The following is a 14,659-nucleotide window of genomic DNA, read 5'->3' on the forward strand; positions in this document are numbered from 1 at the left end:
CACGCCCTATATTTAAAAGTGCAATTCTTCAGATTATAAATAACTTAAATAAGTAACACACACGCGCAGACCCTAACACACACTCATTTACACATTCACTCATTCTCTCACATAGTTACCTTAATAGGCTCAATTTTATTTCTGTTTTTTTTTTCTACTTTAATGTTATATTGTTGATATTGCTTGTTCACGAGAAGTCACATTTAATTCATTTATGTTTTGTGTTTCATCAAGAATAAGTGTATTTTTTTTGTTAAAGTTAAAGTTAAGTAAACAATTATTGCACCTTTGTAGTTTCCCGTTTTTTGTCACACAATTTTACTATTATCGGTGTGCCTTGTAATTGGCGTTTTTATATGTAATTAGTATAATTTATATTATCAACAGCTGTAAGGTACCTTTTATGAATAAAATAAAAATAAATAAAAATAGTAATTTTATCATGTTTATCATGAAATAAATTATAGTAAATTTAAAAAGTTAATAATGTTATTTGTGTATGTTTGTGACTACTTATGTGATATTCATATGTAAAAAATATGTATAACAAATACCTGCAAGATATCCCATATTGGATGCAACAGTGCGACTAAAGATTTGGCTGGCAAACTTTACTTTCATTTTGTTTATTTTTTCTGGCTGTACATGCTGATCTGTTAACTTGGGCAGTAAACGGATGCCTTTATATCCCGGGTTTTCTTTTTGGAGGTCTTCCAAATGAGACCATTTAGCAGTTTTAGTTGTTCCCTCTTTTATAAAACTTAAATTCTTTGTCAATAAATTATTTCTTATGCCCTTCAGTAGGTGAGGGGGATCATATAAGATGACAACCTCTTCATTATTTATTAACATTAGGTTTTCTTTTGGTTCTTCTCCTCTCCTTAAGTAGATCCCTCTTGTTTCATTTATAAGTAATTTAATGGCTTGTCTGTTGTTTGTGCCTTGGTCACATACGGTTGCGACAACATGTAATGACACTTTTTGTAGTTCTATTATTATATTTTTTATCTGCGTAGCTAGTTCGGGTCCCTTCGTAGCACTTCTCGAAAATGTATATGCAATTGCTTGCTTATAGTTTTTTATCACTCCACGGATCATAAATACTTGTGCATGGTCTGCAATTTCAGGCTTCCTTTCACAGCCGTTATCAATCAATCCTGTGATTTTGTCCTTCCTTTCGTTGAAAGTTAAGTGTGCCTTTAATGATACTTCATCAAATAACAGTATGCACAGTTTATTTTCATTGGACATGTTTTCAGTTTGCTTTTGGAGCTGTGTAAATATTTTTTTATTAATACCAGGTCGCACATCCGAATTCTGTACTAGTTTGATAAGAGTTTGAGGGGATGGCAAAACAAATATTTTTCTAAGAAAGCGGTACGCTTTAGCACTTTGTTTTAAAATAGACAAAGCAAGAATTTTTTCTTGTACATTAAAACGACGTCCTTTTTCTTTTTTTTTATTTTCCCGGAATTGCATAGCAATTAATAATCTTGCTGCATAGGAAAAATTTTCCAACATTCTCAAAACCAATGGATCCATTGCTAATTTTTTTGCAGCTTTTATTTCTTCTGTTTGTTTTACAACCTTATTTTTCATTTTGCACAGCTTTACTTTTAAAGAAATAATTTTCTTATGCAGTTCTTTCTCTGCATAGGTCATAAAGAGACTTTTTGTATATTTTTTTGCTGTCATTATTTTCGTCTTCGCCGTTGTTTCTGTAAAAAGAAAACAGATTTTTATATCATAATATTACATATGAGTATGTATTGTAAATGCGACGGCCTTATGCATAATATTTGTCATATTTCACAGGTAGCGCAAAAGAACCAAAACGTGAAAAGGTATTGTTTAAAAAAGAAAACTTAAAATCGAATAAATAAAAATCTTACGATGGAAATTTATGAAAAAGCTGATCCTTTTTATAAATTCAATTTAAGAACTAGGTCTAAATAATTGACCAAATTGAAAATTTAAAAACCCCCGACATTCGCCATTTTGTACCGCCGGCCACCTTGGATTTTAAAATTTGTTATACAGTGATGTTAAAGGTAGCCCTTTCATTTGATAGCCAACCCATATTGATGGAGTTGTGTAAAAATATGCAATCTGTCATTCTGTGGCGGCGGCCATCTTGGATAGATTTTCATTAAACTGACAAAACAATACTCTCGACTAAATATCAAACAAAAAAAACAAAATCAAAATCGGTTCATCCATCAAACTAGAGTGGAACAGACAGACACAGACATGTCAAACTTATAACACCTTGTTGTTTTTGCTTCGGGGGTTAAAAGCCTAGGCGTGTATAAATAATTCACTTGTACTTTTTTATTATTATTAGGAAGTGGTTCTTTATTAAACTCTGTACAAAAGAAAAGCAAACTCTTGGTAAGACAACCTACATAGCATCACCTAGTAGTTTTATAAAGCTGTTTTATTTTATTAAATTCTCTTTTAACAATAACATATAAAAATCTTACTTTGACTTTGTTTATTGTTATCAGCGAGTAGAGTTAGATCCGAAGGCAATACATTTTTGGATGTCTCTGACTTTTGATTTAAATCACTCTCCTTAACCACTGGATCTGGAAATTAGTAAATTATATGTATAATAAGTGTAAGTATTATTTACATAAGACTAAGCTAAGACTTTCTGTGATTGAGCGGCCTTAATCATCGGCTTTTTCTCTAGAGATCCTTGGTTTCAATCACATACTTAGAAGCTATAAACATTGTATGTTTATAGCTTCTATAGTGTATAGAGAAGCTTTCGATAGGTATGTTTAACATACCTATCGAAAATTTCAATTATTAACACAAAATTGCTGTTTTTTTTTAAAGCCCTACATTCAAAATTTGTGCCTTATGTAACTCTTGCAATGAATATGAATCTAATATGACTTATGTATGACACACATAACGATTTTATTTCGATCACAACGTCAGATCAATTAGCTACTAAATTGAGATCTAAGATTACTAAATTGATCTGAGATCAGAACACGAAATTCACTTGGTCAAATCGTTTGTAAATGAATCAATTATGCAACCGCAATGAATGTAGTTGTTGGCGACACAGACCTCTTTTTATTTATTTATTTATCTTTTTGGAGCATGCTATTTTAATATTTGTAACTTTTTTTTATATTTGACAGGTGTTTTGATCATTTTTAGTGAGTTTTTACTTTCAAAATCATTGTTAAATTAATAATAATAATAATCTTTATTTGACAAAAGGATTTGTACATTACATAATGTTATAGCAAATATAATAAATAATAATACCTATATACAAAATTTGTTTGTGTAGGTATAATATATATTTTTTTTATTGCTTGTTACAGTAGGTATACATAGATGGGCAGCAAGATATATAATAAATATTATACATATATCTTGCTGCCCCATACTCCTCCCTAGCTACTAGCGCTGCTGTCAATAATAGTAAGGGAACTATATTTTCTATCACCAAAATTTATATTTGTCATCAAGTTGTATCACCTAATAAATAGATCTATCACCACGAAATATTTTCGTTCTCAGTTAAACAAAAATTGTTCCCAGGTATGAATTATCAAATTAATGTTAATACATTATGTGTAAAATAAGAGATCGATAACCAATAAAATTATATTGCATTACATGAATATAAACTTTGTTCTTATGATAACAGTTTTGTTACTTAAATAATAGCTCTGTGCTCAGAATGGTAGATCTGTCACCAAATAAACCGATTATCGATCCCTGACTGCGACTCCTTTTTATTTGATACTAGGTTTCCGCAGTTCCCGTTCCCGTAGGATTTCCGGGAATGCGTCAATTTCCCGGGATAAAAAGTAGCCTATGTCCTTTCTCGGGTATCAAATTATCTTCATACCAAATTTCATGAAAATTGGTTCAGTAGTTTAGGCGTGATTGAGTAACAGACAGACAGACAGACAGACAGAGTTACTTTCGCATTTATAATATTAGTATGGATTATTTGATATTTTGTCACCAATATAGTAGTAACATTTTATTTCGTTCAGATATTAAATTAATAGTATTCGTTACCAATTTAATACATCAATTTATAATTTTAATGAAAAAATGATCAAAGGGGCGGAGACAAATTGGCGCGCTTTAAAAATTGACTTTAAAGATTGATTGAGAGAGATGCAAGTTTACTTTATTCGCGATTTCACGTTCATTGTTGTAGGTGCATTTTATTATCGTTGTGGATAATTTGTTGTTTTAGTTAATTTCTCAAAATTTTTTATTTGAACTTAATGCAATTTTCTAGTAACATAATATGATTTATTGGTGATCTCTTTAAATTAGTTTGCTTAAATACTTATTAGGACACACCTATTATAATACATACAAAAACATTTATTTGGTACTAGACCTTATATCTCAGGATTTTAGGTGATTTATTGTGGAACTGATTTTGCATTGTTTGGTGACTACATTTTGGTGACAGATCTACTATTTTGAGGACAAACCCTATTATTTAAGAAACACAAAACTAATTAAATTGGTGATAGCTTAAATGACACCCTAATAGTAATGACTAAGGCAACTTACCAAGATTAAAGTCATCTAAACGAATTTTGTGTGGATCTGTACAGAGTGTTTTTTCATTTATAAGAGCCGTGTTGATTATACGTGGAGCAGCAACTAAATCTGGAAATGACAAGAAGCATAATTACTTATATCTTAATATATATAAATCTCGTGTCACAATGTTTGTCCTCAATGGACTCCTAAACCACTTAACCGATTATAATAAAATTCGTACACCATGTGCAGTTCGATCCAACTTGAGAGATAGGATAGTTTAAACATGTAGGTACCACGGGCGGAGCCGGGGCGAACCGCTAGTATAAATCATAAATTACAAAATCAATTTTTTAGGGTTACATTATGTTTAAATGATACCAACCAATATTTTCTTTTTCAAAGTCCAGGGCTGAAGAAGTAGACGCAAATTGCTCAGCTTGCTGACCTAAAAAAAAAAATTACCACTAATATATTAAAATTTAGATAAAAAAAAGAAACAAACATCATCGTATGTTACACATGTAAGAAATAAATAGAATTTTGATTTTGATTTTTGGATTTGATCTTTGCTGCAGTAGGTGATGATTTTATCAATACACTTCCTCAAAAGTTTTCACTTTCAATGAAAGAAACATCACTACTTGCTAGGTGATGAATTTTTAAAATCACTAACCAAAAGAATTTATGGCCTATTTACCTGTTGGTTTCCTGCTAACATTCTCAATATTACGCATTGCTGTCCTCACACCAAGTGTATGTTTTTGTAAGGATAATGGATCTGGAAAACAGAAAATTATAATAGCAGGTAAAGTATAAACGGCTTGATGGATTTTGATGTATGAGGTATCGTTTGATTCATCTTGATCACGGGAGTGTCATAGGATACATTTTATAACAAGAGGTTGATTATTAACATGACATGTAAATTAATCAAAGAGGTTGACTGTGTACCGTGTAGTGTGACTTTACAATGATAATACATACCTGGTAAATTCAGTGTTGGCACTGCTACATTGCTTAATTTATTATTTCGACAAAGATATATTGGTTCAAAATGTTTGCAACACACTCGACGATACTTGAATATATGATCATTTTCAAGGCCTAAGATATCACCTCCAACTGCATACAGCCAAGTGTTGAAACGCTGTCTTTCTTTTTCTGGGTTTGGAAATCGGTGCAGGACTTGACTTGTGCCTTAAATAATAGAGAACTTGTCAGTTATACCTCAAAAAAAATATTAGAAGTTATTTCTGTAGTAAAAAGTCTATTACGGTAGGCGTGAAGCCATTTAGTAATCCTGATGATGATCTCTATTATTATATAGAGGTAATATTTGTTGGTTATGTAATGGCATTAAGTATGGCCATATTATACTTTCAAAAAAAAAGTTACAAAAAAATGTAAGTACAAAAAAATGTAAAAAATGTAACCCAAAGCCTTAGCCCAAAGCGTAGAAAATTCGGCCGGCGAAGCCAAGGCGGATATCTAGTGATAGTATAATAAGAAAATATTTGTATTTTTGTGTTTGTCACAAAGAAACCAAAAACTGCAGAAGCGATTCAGACTACTACTACTACTAATCATATATTAAGATTAGGCTAATCTTCGGGGCGAGGGTGGTTTCTGAGAAGTGGTTTGTTTAGATGAGGTTATATATTAACTGGACTTACGTCTACTTCCGTCGCAGCCGGTGACGCAACAGTGTTTATCCGATGCCATTGTGTAAAAACAACTTAAAACTCTCAAATAAAACAAAAACACATAAAAACGAAACAATAAAATTAGCAAGTACTTATATATGCTAGACACTAGTAAAATACACCAGAGTCGGTAAATAAAAAGGTACTTAGGAGTCCTATCTCAATAAACATAAAAGTAACTCATCCGGAGGAACAGTAGCTCAACTCGACGGAATAATAAAACACCACAAAGCACAAAATCACTTTTCTTGCGCAAACGCAAAAAAACAAAATGCCCACGCCATGTTGTTTTTACTTTTTATTTAGTGTTGTGAGTGTTGCCAGTTTAAAGTATCTGTATCTACCAAAGCTTATTATATGAGCAAATGCTATTAAATGAAATACGATAGAAATACAAGCCTGCTTGTCTTTTTTTTAAATCTTACCAATATTTTGCTTGCCACTTGTTATAGTTCGACTAATTTTATTTTTTTGTTTTATTCAAAACTTTTATTAAAATAATTTTACTGTAAATAAAACTACTGTATAGGATAATTTTTTGAGCTGGTTATAATAGATATCGCGTTTGCAGTGCCATCTATTGAGAAATAAAAAAAACTATTGACCTGTATGCCCTCTGAATATGAAGGTTGGAACTACATATTTATATGCTACCAATTTCAAAATCCCACCGACAATCTGCATGGAAAAAGACTTTGACGCACCACTTAATTTTGTAGTACAGCATTGTCATCCTTACCCGTAGATTAGTACTATGATTGTGGCCCCTGGTGACAATAAACTTGGGAACTTGGAGTGTTGGAGTTGTACCCTGTGTTGTACCTACAAAAGTAAATTTAAAATTGAGATGTATTTCGTGTTTTAGTATTAATAATTTGTTTACATAATTCTTTGAAATGGCAGACTCCTTAGGTATGTTGAAGAATATAAGATTCATAGTGAAGGAAAGTTATTTTTGTTGGTATTTATGAAGTTCCTGATTTGTTTACAGCTGGGTCAAGAGCTAAACGCCAGAAAGTAGACAAGCATGGGCGAATGTCAGCTTTTGAAAAGCTGAAGAACCTGAAGAATAAAGGATCAAAACATAAATATGATGTAGACGATCTTGAAAATGTTTATGACACTGTTGACGAGCGGGAGTACAGTGAACGTGTGTTACAAAGGCAGGAAGAAGATTGGATTGAAGATGGTGACTATACATATTTTTCTGCTTATTATAAATCTTATTTCAAGTCTAAAAAAATCCTGGATAAAATTTTTTAATAGTCATGTTAACAGCTTGTAATAACCTAACATATTACTTGGGTTGGCTTTAGAAACTTGCGGCACGAATTTCGGCGTGATTTTAATTTTTTTCGATCGATAATAATGCCCCGAAACATACATTAGCGGCTTTTCGTGCGGAAACTTGTTATTACAGAGAAATCTTAATTTTAATTTTTGAGGTTATGTTCAAAATTGTTTGAGTTGCATTGACAAAACTACCTAGGTACAAGAATTGTGTTTGAAAGAGATAACAAATGTCAAAATGTACATTAAAAACCATAGTTCCTTCATAGTTCATTCAAAAGCATGTTGCTAAGGGACAACAATTCATACGGATTATTGGCGAGTAGTATATGATTGGGGCAACATGGGTATGTTTTCAAAAAAGTTAATCACTCAGACCCAGACAACCCATTTGTTGCCCCTGATGGGACTCATACTCAAAGAATTGAGTCCCAGTGGCGTGTTGTATAGAGATTTTTTAAACTATAACCACCCAAACTTAGATGATATTATTAAAGAATATAATATGTGGAGACGCTGATTGGAAAAAAATAAAATTGATCCATTCATTGCCCTTGTAAATTGTATCAAACATGTATAATTATTAAAAAAATGTTTTTTTTATTGTATGTATATTGCACACAAATTGTTAGTAACAGAACCGAATCTGTCCACCCCGATTCCACGTGGTACTTGTCTGTCATACACTAGAGTGTATTTAAAAAGTCGGAGGCGCGGAGGAGCGTGGCGCCCGCGTGTGCTGAGGAGCAGGCAGAGTCAAGCGAGCCGGAGTGGCTGAGGCTGGTCGCCAAAGGCGACCAAAAAGCCGAAGCTACGAAGGCGAGTGAAGACTCCTGCCTGCAACGAGGTACACGGGGGCAAGCGCCACGTTCTGCAGCGCCGGAGCAGTCAAGAAAGCCCATAATCTTCAATAATCAATATATATCTAACTACATTTCACTACATAGTATTTAAAACAAAGTCGCTTTTTCTGTCCCTATTTCCCTATGTCCCTTTGTATGCTTAAATCTTTAAAACTATGCAACGGATTTTGATGCGGTTTTTTTTAATAGATAGAGTGATTCAAGAGGAAGGTTTTAGTATATAATTTATTAGGTTTTAGACAAAGCGGGCGAAGCCGCGGGCGGTAAGCTACTATAAATATAAACTCAAAAAAAAATAAAAAAAATAGAAGGGGGGGTTTCCGCACCCCCCCACTTCACAGGGAGTCTCCCCTTACCTCCCCCCTCCCTTTCCCTCCCCTCCCCCCCCTTAATTCGTGCCGCAAATTACTAAAGAAATACCTATTACTTTTAGACGGTACTGGTTATGTCGAAGATGGACGGGAAATATTTGATGATGATGAAATCGAAGATACATATGTTGCATCAGATACCAAAGAAAACGGAAGAGGTCTCAAAAGAAAAGCCAGAGTGGCTCCTCCAACTGCAGGGAAGGGTAACATAAGACACTTATTAGGAGCTATGCCAGCTAAAAAGAAGGAGGTAAGCTGTCATGTTCAACAAACACTTAATATTTTGAAATATCAAAAAAAAAACTTTGCTACAATAGAGTTACTAGATATAGTTTATCTTGTTACTTAATTTGACCTATAAATAATAACATCTATAGAGTTTTTTAAATCCTAACAAATTATCATTTAACATTCACATGGGATTATATAGTTATCCTCTCAATTAACCTTAACAAAGTTATATTTGCCTATAAATCATCATTCATTTCAATTTTTATTTATAGGAAACTAAGATATCTGATGACAATATTCTGTCCGACATCATGTCAGATTTAGATGGCAGTGGACCAGCTATCGTAAAACCTAAGGCCTTAACTACACCCAAGGCTAACACCATGCAATCAACTAAGACAGATGCACAGAATTACTTTAAAGCCCTATCATCATCTGTGAAGAAACCTGTTGCTACTGTTATACTTGATGAATCCCCTGTTGTAAAGCAGGAGAAAATTGTAAGTTATTTCTTAAACTTATTTATTCAAAATTTAAATTGTTCTTATAAGTTTTAGGATAATAAACACCTTATTTCTCATAATTCTAGGAAGTAAGTCCACCCATTAAAGAAAATGGCAATGCTGCCCCCAAGAAAAACACATGGAAAATAGATAAAGAAATAAAGAAAGAGCTAGAAGATTCTCAAACACAAAACATAGAAGAGTTTAATACACAAGACATTGATTTAGGGGATGATTTCAGCAATGATACACCGATAGAAGTGAAGGAAATAAAGGAGGACCTACCCAGTACAGCAAATACTATAACAGATGTAGCTGAAGAATTCCTCAATGAAGACTTTGAAATATTTCCCACTAAAAACGTGAAAAAAGAGTTAAAACCCTTGCATACAACTTGGGACAACCAGATGGGTGATAACCATGTTGTGAGCTCCATACAGTCTGATGGCAAATTGCCTTTACAGACAAATAAAGATGGTAAAAAGGTCCTCAAATTCTATTGGTTAGATGCTTGGGAGGACAGGTATGTGAAGCCAGGAGTTGTATACTTGTTTGGCAAGGTGTATGTCAATCCATTGAATAAGAAAGCAGGCTGTGTGTCCTGCTGTTTAGTTGTGAAGAATATTAATAGGCAGATGTTTTTGTTGCCTAGGGAATATGTAAGTATTCATTATTTGTAATTGGAGTGAGAAAATAAAGCCTATGATGTCTATCATATAAGTATGAATTTGTTCTTAAATGTAAATTACCTGACCATATATCAGTAACAATATTTTATTATTATATCTTTCCATTATTAATGAAATACATCACATACAACATTTCTTGACTTTTTCCAGAAACTAGACCCAGTTACTTTGGAACCAACAGATGAAGAAGTGACCATTATGGATATTTATCAGGAATTCAACACTTCAGTTGCATCAGAATTAGGTCTTAAGGAATTTAAGTCTAGAAAAATCACAAAAAATTACTGCTTCAATATACCTGATATTCCTGCTCAGTGTGATTATTTAGAAGTCAAATATTCTGTGAGTAATTTGAATATTAATTATGTGGAAAGATAAAATAATTAATGTAGAGCTTTATCATTTATATTTTTCTAAAGTACCATCAATAAAATGTAAAAAAGGTTCAAAAACATAGCTTAACAAGAAATAGACTATATTAAATTGATTTATTTCAGGAGTATTTCCCATACATTCAACTTCAAATAAAAATCAATAAATCAAAATAAAATAAAGTAATAAATAAAATTCAAATAAAAATTAAATTGCAAAATTTCTACTAAAGGTAACTACAAAACATTAAAATCGATAAAATAAAATAAATTAAATTAATTGGACCAATAATAAATAATAAAATTTGATACAATTTGAAATTGAAATTTTAAAATATAATAGATATGAATAAATTTTATGGTCTCTAAAACATGTACCACCTGGCACCTCTATCATTAACAGTATTCCAGAATAACCAGTTATTCTTTTATAGTTCACACAATATAAACAGATTAAGGGTAATTAATGTAGTGGTAACATAACATTTAAGCATATAAACATTATAACCAACATTTTTTTTTATAATTTCAGGCATCCATACCACCCCCACCTACAAACAAGAAATTCTTAACTTTCTCACATATATTTGGTGCTAATACGTCATCATTGGAGATGTTACTTCTAGAGAGAAAGATTAAAGGACCATGTTGGTTGGAAATTGTAGAACCTGATAATGTTCAAGCTAAAGTTTCTTTGTGTAAACTGGAAGCAAATTGTGATGATATGGAAAATATTAATGTTATCAGAGGTGATGAAGACTTGGAACCACCACCCATTGTTGTAGCTACTGTAAGTTGCCTAATATATAAATTTAAAATAAAGTCTACCTTGAAAAATGACAAAGTAATAATGGTAATTTTTTACATTTTCACTAACTTTGTAATTATTTTAATTAATTTTCAGATTAACATGAGAACTGCAACAGATCCTAAAACGAATAGAACAAAGATTTTAATGATTAGCTGTCTAGCACATAGTAACTTTCCCATACATAAACCACCACCCAACCCACCGTTTCAACAGCATTTCTGTGGTAAGGATTTAAGCCGAAATTATTGCAACCAAGTGTTCAATTACTTCTCATGTTTAAAGTGAAATTTGTTTTGTTTTTTCAGTAATGACAAAATGTAATGAACTTTGGCCTCTTGATTTAAAACAAAAGTTGCCTCAATATAAAGCAACAAAACTATCAAAATGTGACACAGAAAGAGAGCTATTAAATTGCTTTATGGTTCAGTTTTGGAAATTAGATCCAGATTTAGTAGTGGGTCATGATTTGCAGGGATTCCAACAGGATTTGTTAATAGGAAATATTTTAGACTTGAAAATACCAAATTGGTCGCGTTTGGGAAGACTTAATAGATCAGTAGCACCCCAAAAGAAATATGCCGCCAAAGATGCGTTTTTGGGTAGATTGGTTTGCGATATTAAAATTTCAGCCATGGAACTTATCAGAGCTAGAAGTTTCGATCTGGATACGTTGTGTATTACTGTGCTAAAAATGAAGGAAGGTGAACGTCTAGATGTCGCAATAGAAGATTTGCCGCGTTATTACGAAAGTAGCAATGACTTGTTACAGCTTGTTACTTTGACAATGCAGGATGCGTCCTACATTCTCAAAATGATGTGTGAACTTAATGTTTTACCACTAGCCTTACAAATAACACAAATTGCTGGTAACATAATGTCTAGAACTCTCTTAGGTGGTAGATCGGAAAGAAACGAATTCCTATTACTTCACGCATTCACAGAGAAAAATTATATTGTACCAGATAAAGTGTATGGTAGAAAAAATTTATCTGATGATCCTGATAATGAGGATAAAGAAGAAGCAGGTGTAAATAAAAAGCAAGGCAAGAAAAAGGCTGCCTATTCAGGAGGTTTAGTGTTAGACCCTAAAAAAGGCTTCTATGATAAACTAATACTTCTCATGGATTTCAATTCCCTATATCCCAGTATTATTCAAGAGTTTAATGTTTGTTTCACAACAATAAAACGGAAAATATCATCAAATACTAATGATGATATAAGTAATTTGATTCTACCAGGTCCTAATACCGAATTTGGAGTTTTACCGACACAGATTAGAAAACTTGTTGAAAGTCGACGAGAAGTGAAAAAGCTTATGAAATCACCAGATTTGCCCCCAGAGCAGTATATGCAATATAATATAAGACAAACTGCTTTAAAATTAACTGCCAATTCTATGTATGGGTGCTTAGGATTTACACATTCGAGATTTTATGCTAAACCACTAGCAGCCCTTGTGACTATGAAAGGAAGGGAAATTCTCATGGACACTAAAGAAATTGTACAAAAACTAAATTACGATGTTGTTTATGGTGATACAGACAGTTTAATGATAAACACAAATTGTTTGGATTATGATTATGTTTTTAAAATTGGTAATGATCTAAAACGAGAAATTAATAAAAAATACAAGCAGATTGAATTAGATATTGATGGAGTTTTTAAGTATCTTCTCTTGCTCAAGAAAAAGAAATATGCAGCTGTTGTAATAAATCGAAATAAAAACGGAGAACTAATTTATAGCCAAGAACATAAGGGGTTAGATATTGTTAGACGTGATTGGTCGCAGCTTGCCGCAGAAGCAGGAAAATTTATTCTCAAACAAATTCTTTCAGAACAAAGTGCTGATGAAAGAATTGAGAGTATACAAACACATTTAAACAAGTTAAAAGACGATCTGTTGAGTAATAAAATACCAATATCGCTCTTGACCATAACTAAGCAGTTAACCAAAAATCCAAACGAGTATGCCGACAAAAACGCCCAACCTCATGTTCAAGTCGCTATGCGACTCAATAACAAGAATAGTAGGCGATTCAAAAAGGGCGATATTGTTCCATACATAATTTGTGTAGATGGCACCACCAACTCTGCTACACAAAGAGCATATCACATAGAAGAATTAAAAAATTCTGAACATCTTAAAATTGATTATAGATACTACTTAGCGCACCAACTTCATCCCGTAATATCACGTATTTGTGAACCAATTGAAGGAATGGATCCGGCGCGAGTCGCCGACTGTCTCGGTTTAGACCCATCTGGTTATAGAAATATGTTAAAAAAAGAAAACTCAAATGGAGAAACTTACGAAGTAGAAAATGAAAAGGAGAAATACAGACATTGCAAAGAATTTTCATTCATTTGTGTAAACGAAAATTGTCAGACCGAGAATAGAATAAGAGAAGCAGTAAGCAAATTAGATAAAGAAAGTGTAACGTTTTTAGAGCGTTGCCAAAACGAGCAGTGTACATACAAGCCAATTGACTATTTGCCGTGTATACAGAATCAGTTGTGTTTGCAAATTAGGCAGTACCATAATCAGTATTACGCGGGTTGGTTGTCGTGCGAGGATCCAGCTTGTGGTCATCGTACTACGCGAATGCCACAGAATTTCCAAGCAGGATATCCGCTGTGTCGCCTGTGTGAAAAGGGCCTTATGTATAGGGAATATACAGAGAAGGACCTGTATTTGCAGATCAATTTCTTCCTATTCCTGTTCGATCTTAGCAAACAGAATAACTCCAGTAAGTATATAAAACAACAAAATATTAGAAGTTGCATTTCTTTGAAAAACGCATGATTGAATCATTCATGATCAACTTTTTTATAATATTCTTTAAATTTTTTTTAAATATTTGTAAACTGCACTAATGCTATAAAATACTAATAGTGATATAATATTTCTTGTTGGAAGAAAGTATATCAATTCAATCGATCAATTCTTACAACTCTACTAAAATTACTTTTTTCTTTTTCAGAAATCAAACTGTCACCTCAAGTCATATCTGCCTTCCAAATACTCAAGGAGCTGGTGGCGGACTGGCTCTCACACTCAGCATATTCCATTATAAACCTATCAAAACTATTTAGATTCTTCAGCGTCGATTCCAAAGGCGGAAAAATTAAAACTGAGCCAGTTGAAATAGACATTTTACCAGAGACTGAACACATTGATGCTATCATGGAAATGGGAGCATACTAGATTTTATTTTTAAAACTTATATGTAGATCATGGTTCTTATATAGAATTTTATAATAAATTATAAATAAAATACAACT

General features: G+C 32.5%; 1 protein-coding gene across 1 annotated transcript; it reads left to right on the forward strand.

Moving 5' to 3' along the window:
* Positions 1 to 7,046: 7,046 nt before the first annotated feature.
* On the forward strand, positions 7,047 to 14,654 carry LOC123705749 (DNA polymerase alpha catalytic subunit). The gene is made up of 10 exons (XM_045654771.1): positions 7,047 to 7,160; positions 7,240 to 7,437; positions 8,835 to 9,022; positions 9,276 to 9,503; positions 9,593 to 10,165; positions 10,346 to 10,537; positions 11,099 to 11,356; positions 11,471 to 11,600; positions 11,683 to 14,124; positions 14,359 to 14,654. Exons 1-10 carry the CDS (start codon positions 7,145 to 7,147, stop codon positions 14,580 to 14,582), a joined length of 4,449 nt encoding a protein of 1,482 aa, XP_045510727.1. The 5' UTR covers positions 7,047 to 7,144; the 3' UTR covers positions 14,583 to 14,654.
* The last annotated feature ends 5 nt before the right edge of the window (positions 14,655 to 14,659 follow it).

Source organism: Colias croceus, chromosome 2 (assembly GCF_905220415.1).
Source record: "Colias croceus chromosome 2, ilColCroc2.1".
In the NCBI taxonomy this organism is placed as follows: Eukaryota; Metazoa; Arthropoda; class Insecta; order Lepidoptera; family Pieridae; genus Colias; species Colias croceus.

What these genes read in the sequence shown, in the direction of transcription:
- LOC123705749 (XM_045654771.1), top strand. An exon ending in AGAAGATTGGATTGAAGATG is followed by an intron (nt 7,438 to 8,834) that starts GTGACTATACAT and finishes TATTACTTTTAG; the next exon opens with ACGGTACTGGTTATGTCGAA. An exon ending in GTTTCAACAGCATTTCTGTG is followed by an intron (nt 11,601 to 11,682) that starts GTAAGGATTTAA and finishes TTGTTTTTTCAG; the next exon opens with TAATGACAAAATGTAATGAA.